Raw genomic sequence first — 7,500 nt, 5'->3', positions numbered from 1 at the left:
GTAGCTTTAAATTACCGGGAGGAATATGTTGTTCAATCACCTTTTGTCATTTGAGTATACACACCGAAGCATTTGAGGATGTCATTAGCAACAGAACTCACAAGCAGTGTCTACACATGCAATGTTTTACATCCAAGTCCACATGCAGAATCTCTTACTCAGACCCTTACCCATTGTCTTTCAGTTTGCTAGTCGTTGCACGGATGGATGATGAAACCCCCTTCTTAAATCTGCCGTTATTTCACCGTCCATAGAATACTAACCAGTGTTGCTATTGGAATTTTTTGTGACTCTTTGCCATTTGAATGTGTGGTCTGCTTAGCTCAGGAGGTAGATGAGTTGTCTTGTAACCGAAAGGTTGCTAATTCGATCCCCGGCTCCTCCTAGCTGAGTGTTGATGTGTCCCTGAACAAGACACTTAACCCTAACTCCTAGCTCCTGACGAGCTGGCTGTCGCCTTGCATGGTTGACTCTGCCGTCGGTGTGTCAATGTGTGTATTAACTGATGTAAGCCGCTCTGGGTAAAAGTGTCTGCTCAATGCCCTAAATGTAAATGTAAATGAATGCTGGTTTGAATAGTCTGTGTTGATCACAGTGTTGATCTTCGTGTGGTCATGTGACCTGTTGTTTGCCCCCCCAACCCCCCCAGGTGTCCCTGTCCTCTTCATAATGCTGTGGATGGTGTCCAGGGTGTACTTTGAGGATACAGAGTTAGTGAGATTCACTCTTACTGCTTGAAAGTAATTAGCAACTGTCTTCATTAAGTTTTGAGGAGGTTGTCCAGTGAGACACAAACTCATTGAATCCACTCATTGAATCCATCACTTGTGTGTCTGCTTTACTCTAAGGTTGATTAATTGAGATTCTTCTCTGCATACAGATGCTGGGACATTAATGACAACTCTCCCTATTGGTGGTTCATCAAAGGTCCAATTGTGGTCTCCATTGGGGTAAATGCGCGGGGTGGATCATCTCCATTGAAAGATATTCATGAGATGTTGTGTTATTTGGATTGATTTTTGGTTAACAAGACAATCAAATTTACGTTGATTGGCTGCCTATTGAAGCAGCCCCGTTGTGAATATAATTTGTTTAAATCACTTGGTTTTGCTAATTCTAGCAATACAGCACTTAGGTCTTTCTCCTTTCAAAGCCATTCAGCAATTTCAAAGCACTTGAATGGTGACTCACTCTTACTTTTTTCCCAAACTCTGTAGAATTTGACACACATTGATTACAAAAGAGGAAAGTGCTATATTGCCATTGTTCTGCCAACTTGTGGCATGCTCGACAAATTCTATTAGTGGCAGATGTAACTTTGCGTGACGCTTCAAAGAAGCCTGCATGCCCTCAAGCCCAAATGCCTACCATTAAGTTATTACCATGCGTGGTTTGTTGTTTGTTTGGTTTTGTTTTTCCAGGTCAATTTCATGCTCTTCCTGAACATCATTAGAATACTGATGCAGAAGCTGAACCCACGCCTCATCCAGTTCAACAACTCATCCCAGTACAGGTAGAGACACCGAGCCCTTGGCACCGCATGTAGGCATAGCACTGTGTGCCTGGCCAAATAAATAAATACTTACTGAGTCTCTTTCACAGTGAGTGTGGAATGTTCTGCAGTCTATAACTTTGATTGGACCCAAACTGTATTCTCACAATAATAATGATGGTAACATATATAATAACTACACATAATCACAATGAGAAGGATTTTTAAAAATGCATTTGAATGGCCATTTATTGACATAATGATTTATGTTGTGTGTTTTTCTTTCCACCAAGGCGCTTGACTAAGTCGACCCTGCTGCTGATACCTCTCTTCGGGTCCCACTACATGGTCTTTAACTTCCTGCCCGACTACTTCAACGTCAACATGCGCCTGTGTGTGGAGCTCTGCGTGGGCTCCTTTCAGGTACGCAGCGCGGCTCGTCTCTTTAGCATCCAGCGAACAAAACCTTTGGATGGAATGGAAACACTGAGGGGTGGTCCGCCAATTAAACAGCACAGAGAGCTGCTCATGTATTTCTCCCAATTTGATATTAACCGCACATTGTCCTTGGCATAATGAATCATAGATACCGATAAAGCCTCAACAGTTAACTTTTCAGCCATCGCAAACTTTGATGCTGAGGCAAAAGTATTCCACTTTTTTTTTGGTGTTGCCACAAAGCAACAGCAGTGCTGCGGCACTAGGTTTCGCCTAAAGTAAGTGTTTTAATGATATTTCACTAAATCAGTGTTGCCTTGATTATTCATAACTCAGTGACAATACCCTCTGTGGGTCTGACAGCGCACAATAATGGCTGTTTACCATGCAAGCCATCAGGGGATATGCAACAGACTGGGTGTGTGTCCATGCGTGTGTGTGTGTGTGTATTTGTGCGAGTGCATGGGTGCGTGCGTTCGCGCGTGCATGCGTGTGTGTGCAAGAAACTTTATTGACAGATAATAAAACCAACCCAGCCTGCACCAATCCTAATTAACTACAATCACTCGAGAAGATTCTCTGATACAAAAGTGCCTCATTATGGACGGAAAGTCCTTGAACATCAATGATAGCTAATTCCACTTTACATGCCCAGTTTATGCCGTTGAGATCAAACGAACGACAGATATTTATGTTCTTGTCGGTGCAGTTAACTGATCATTGTCATCATCATCCAACTATATTGAAAGTCGCTTTATTATGCGAATTAAGGATCCATGAACTAAATCGCGCTCTTCAGCCTCGCAGCGCATGGACCGACTAATGAGCTCCCTTTATGAGTGCTATGTTGTATATTTGTATCTAGATATATTCAGGCTATATATCTATATATATTACTACAAATCTTTGATTGTTCTGCCCTCAATGTGTTATTCTGAATGTCAGCTGACAACATGTCTCCCACAGGGTCTGGTTGTGGCCGTACTCTATTGCTTTCTCAACCAGGAGGTCAGTACACTCACATTCATCAGTCTGAAAGGCCGCGCTGCAGATCTTACCATGACTTGCTGTCGAGGATGACATTGGCATAAGATGTATTCCTTTTCTAGCCTTGCCCCATCGGAAACACAGATAATCGGACTTTAGTCGATTTTTGTAGAGTATTTGTGTATCGATAAATATTATTCCATTTGTGTGAATTCCAGTGAGGTCCAAGGTACTACATCAGAATAATGGTATCATAAGTATTCATATTTGAGTCAATATATTTTTATATTATATAGTTTGCACTTGAATATCTAAATGAATGGTTTGTTGCTAAATTTCTCCACCATGTATAACATGAATATGGATACATGAGATCCATAAGTGTTGAGGCTGGACTGTCTGGTTCCTCCCCACAGGTCCAGAAGGAGCTGCAGGTGCGATGGCTGAAGTGGCAGGAGAACACCTATGGAGTGGTCTCTCCTGGGCCCAAGGGCAGCCAGATGGACACGCCCTTCTAGTGGTGGAACACCTCCAACACCTCCTCCACATCCAACACCAACTCCACCAACTCCACCACCTCAAACACTCATTCCACAGCCGACACCACATACATCATCACATCCACCTCCACCACAAACACAACCATCTCCGCCACCAACTCCACCACCACAAGCTCCACCACCACCACCACCAACTCTACCAACTCCAACACTCACTCCACCACCTCCAACACTAACTCCACATCCACCTCCACCACCAACTCCACCATCGCAAGCTCCACCACCTCCGCCACATAACTCAATCCCCACAAGCACCACCAACACCACATCCACCACCACATCAACCACCGCCTCCACCTCCACCACCACCACCACATCAACCACCGCCTCAACCTCCAGCACCACCTCCAACAATAACTCCACATCCACAACCAACACCCCCACCACCAGACTGTTCGTTCCCTGAAGACGTTGATTGCTGCATGGCCTCTTGAGTTCCTCTCACAGACACAGGGCGGGTCGTGCGGAGTAATCAATCAGCGATGTGCCACATCCTGTTCTTGCTCATCAGAACGGTCCTGGACCTTACAGAGATCAGTCCTTCTTTATATTGAATGTATGGCAACATGTTTTAACTTTGTCAATGCATGGGTTGTGTTGTACCCTTTCTGTGTTGCTTGAACTGCCTTAATTTTGCTATTATAACGAGTGCATTTATTTATGAATGTATTTATCTTTTGGGCTTTGTTCTAAAATCAGCCCAATGACAGCAGCGGAATTTCGAAGAACAAAATAACTTATTGTGTCTTATTAAAGCTAGAGTGCCTCTTGAAGTTATATTGACTACAAATGGGTATCATTTGGGTGTAAAGGGCATTTACGTCGTTTGCTATTTTCTTACCGTTTAAAATATATGAATCATTTTATTCTGCAAATACATTGCTCGAGCGTCTTTGTTATTGTCTCGTTCTCTTTTTTTCTTCAAAGGAGCATTCCTTGCTTGAACGACCCCAATTACCCACGACTAATTTATGACCTCACCGTGAGCAGGGTTCAGTGCGCGGGCACGTTCGGCCTTGCACCCCCACCCAACTACTGTGGGGGGGGGGGCGTTTAAGGGTTAGGACGGTTAGGACTCTTTGGTGAGGCTTGCGATGGAATGGGAAGTGCAAAATTCCTGAACAGGATATTGAGTCATCCCAGTACAGCCCCCCTTTAAGCGACCATAAGCTTGGTGTTGATGAGCCTTAAAGCAGTGCATCTGGAGACTGGACGAAAGACGAGCCGTTTTGGTAACTGCAGATCGTTTGTGTGCGTTTTTCACCGGTGAGTTTTTTTTTTTTTTTTTCTTGCTAAGGCAGTTGTATGAACCTTATAAAAACAAGGCAGAATGAAGAAGCATGTGGCGTTTACGTCATTTAAGATGGTAATGAATGTAGAACACATCACTTTAATTGCTGTAGTCTTTTCTATAGCGTGTAGTTCATGGGCTTTGCGCATACACCTCGAATGAAGCACAAGGCTTGAAGTTGTGCGTTCATAACTATTCGAAATAGTTTCATACATACATGTTATATGTTCATTTTACTTTACACCGAAATGTTTTACATTGTTCTACGTATGGGGATTTCATGAAACGCACAATCTGTCTAGACAGCCCAGGGGGGGTGCAGAAGGGGGCGTTTGTTTTAATAACCGGGTGCCCTCATCAGCCTTTGCTTGTGTGTCTCCTACGTGTCCAGACATGAACGATGTGACTGATGTGGAACACATCACACACACAAACGAAGCGGTGTGTGATGTGCACGCACGCACGCACGCACGCACGCACGCACGCACACACACACACACACACACACACACACACACAAACACACACACACACACACACACACACACACACACACACACACACACACACACACACACACACACACACACACACACTAGAAAACATGTCAGTGACCGCCTGCCTTGAGTGTGTAGGCCCATCAACCCGCACGTCCTATATTTCATGCAGCATTCTCTATACAGAAACGTGTGCTTTATCGTTCTTTCCATTATTTTCCATTATTGCCTCTTAGTTAATCCGATTACTCGGGGGTGATGACACCCCTTATTCCGACTCTTTTGTCCCTTGTGCTGGTGGCTTGGAGTGTGAGGACCGAGCCGCTGGCCGGCTCCGGGGACGGGGCCAACGAAGTCCTCAAACACTCCCCACCAGAGCCGCAGCTCGACGGGTACCAGGTGAGACCTCCACCCAAAGGACCCTCCTTTACGTCATGGTTCAACAACGCATTGTCCTCCCCGCCTGAAATGACTGCAGGAATGGCATCTGCCTTCAATGAATCGAAGCCCACCCAACCGCTTAAAACATTGGCTAGCTATAGCCTGAAAGCCAAAATATTTACACAAAATGCTTGCAAAAAAAAAGTTTATGTAATCATCAGCCAGTCGCCAACCTTACAATGTGCTACTTTGTCGCTTTAATCGTAGGACTATCCAATGTTTAATTTAATGAAGGGAGATACTTTTAACAGCATGACTGGAGGTTTAAGATTTTCGGGCAGAACGCGACCCTCGGTGTCGAAATAAAACTTTCTAATGCACTATTTATCCTCCCCTACGGTATCATTTTTGGATAGCACAAATGCAACTAATTCCAACTTTTTGGGGGTGGGGGAACGAGGACGACATGTCCCAAGTTCCAACGGTGTCATCGGTTCCTATGCCAATGTGTTTCATACCAGGCAACGTGGCAATGACTAAAAGTGGCTATAGACATTTTGTTTTTTAATCTCTTCGTTATTCTCTTTGTTCTGTTTTAGAACGAACTGATTGAGAACGCTATTGGGAGTCTGATCGCAGCAACACCCAGTCCTGAACCCACCGGTGTCTCCCTAGTGGGGGTCACATCTCAAACAGCCCCCCAACTCACAGACGCCACAACTCCGCGTGGGCCCACCACTGCACCACCACCATGTCCTGGGAACCAGGTGGTGCTGCCGCAGGGGACCGGGGAAGGCTGTGGCTGTCCCGCCGCCGGAATGGTGAGGGATGGGGACAACTGTAGCTGCATTGCCGGCTTTGCACTGCAGGGGGCAGCAGAGTGTCAAGGTGAGGTTACACCTACACAGGTCTTTAGCAGTTAAAGGTGCTGTAGGTGATTCGAGAGTCATAAAGAGACATAGTTTAGTTTGTTGTAGGCCTATTGCATCACTTGTCTGCCTATAAATGTGTTCCTGGTTGCCGCCCATTAGATGTAGACGAGTGTGTGGCTGAGCTGGGAGGAGCATGCGGTCCGAATGCCAACTGCGTCAACATCCCTGGGTCCCACATGTGCAGTTGTCACCGTGGTTACCTAATGATGGATGCCGGGGGATGCCAGGGTAAGTCAGTCTCCTCATGGTAGTCGTGTATTGGTCTGTGTGTGTTTATGTTTTTATGTATGTGTGTGTGTGTGTGTGTGTGTGTGTGTGTGTGTGTGTGTGTGTGTGTGTGTGTGTGTGTGTGTGTGTGTGCATGTGTGTGTGTGCGTGTGCGTGTGTGCGTGCATGCGTGTTTGTGTGGCAGTTCAAGTATGTATATTTTCAAAAAATATATGTTTCTGAGAAAAACAATAACAATCACTAAATCCTAAATGAGGTTTCAGTGACTGTACAATGAATCAGTTGATAATTTGTAAAAAATAAAACAGAAATTTGTACACAATGCGCACCACAGCACTAAAACCCATGATTTGACAACGTGTCTGTGTGTGTTTGTACGTTGCAGACATAGATGAGTGTGCGCTGGCTGCGGTGTCAGGCCTACAGGCGTGTCGGGGGGTGGCAGAGTGCCAGAACTCCCCTGGTGCCTTCTCCTGCTCCTGCCCCCAGGGGTACGCCATGGCAGGGAAGGACTGCGTAGGTGAGTGTTGTGATGGCTCAGGGAAGGCTGCATCGTAAACGGACCGTCCAGCGAAGTTATACTATTTACAGGTTGAAGTCTAAACTGTTCTCGGCTCTGGTCTGCATGCATTTAAAAGATACTGCTCCCATCGTTGTGTGTCCACTCCTCGTGATTTGACCATCAGCAGCTGAA

General features: G+C 45.4%; 2 protein-coding genes across 4 annotated transcripts in view; both read left to right on the top strand.

Annotated features, from left to right (window-relative positions):
* Positions 1 to 4,369, top strand: part of ghrhrl (growth hormone releasing hormone receptor, like) — a 9,727-nt gene extending 5,358 nt beyond the window's left edge. Inside the window, exons 8-13 of the mRNA XM_030371725.1 lie at positions 650 to 710; positions 881 to 950; positions 1,422 to 1,513; positions 1,786 to 1,915; positions 2,897 to 2,938; positions 3,334 to 4,369. Coding sequence (XP_030227585.1) covers positions 650 to 710; positions 881 to 950; positions 1,422 to 1,513; positions 1,786 to 1,915; positions 2,897 to 2,938; positions 3,334 to 3,435 — 497 coding nt within the window. The 3' untranslated portion in view covers positions 3,436 to 4,369. The remainder of the gene's footprint in view (positions 1 to 649; positions 711 to 880; positions 951 to 1,421; positions 1,514 to 1,785; positions 1,916 to 2,896; positions 2,939 to 3,333) is intronic.
* A 172-nt stretch (positions 4,370 to 4,541) lies between these two features.
* Positions 4,542 to 7,500, top strand: part of si:ch211-221n20.8 (neurogenic locus Notch protein) — a 14,182-nt gene continuing 11,223 nt past the window's right edge. The window contains exons 1-5 of one of the 3 annotated variants that reach the window (XM_030373255.1): positions 4,542 to 4,743; positions 5,574 to 5,664; positions 6,246 to 6,534; positions 6,678 to 6,806; positions 7,192 to 7,326. In XM_030373255.1, the coding sequence (XP_030229115.1) occupies positions 4,658 to 4,743; positions 5,574 to 5,664; positions 6,246 to 6,534; positions 6,678 to 6,806; positions 7,192 to 7,326 (730 nt within the window). In that variant the 5' untranslated portion in view covers positions 4,542 to 4,657. Of the gene's footprint in view, positions 4,744 to 5,493; positions 5,665 to 6,245; positions 6,535 to 6,677; positions 6,807 to 7,191; positions 7,327 to 7,500 lie in introns of all 3 variants that reach the window. The other 2 variants (XM_030373257.1, XM_030373256.1) reach the window with 2 other exon arrangements.

This window comes from Gadus morhua, chromosome 12 (assembly GCF_902167405.1).
Source record: "Gadus morhua chromosome 12, gadMor3.0, whole genome shotgun sequence".
Classification (NCBI taxonomy): Eukaryota; Metazoa; Chordata; class Actinopteri; order Gadiformes; family Gadidae; genus Gadus; species Gadus morhua.
The sequence above is the reverse complement of the archived record's forward strand: the minus strand, read 5'-3'. Positions and strand labels throughout refer to the sequence as shown.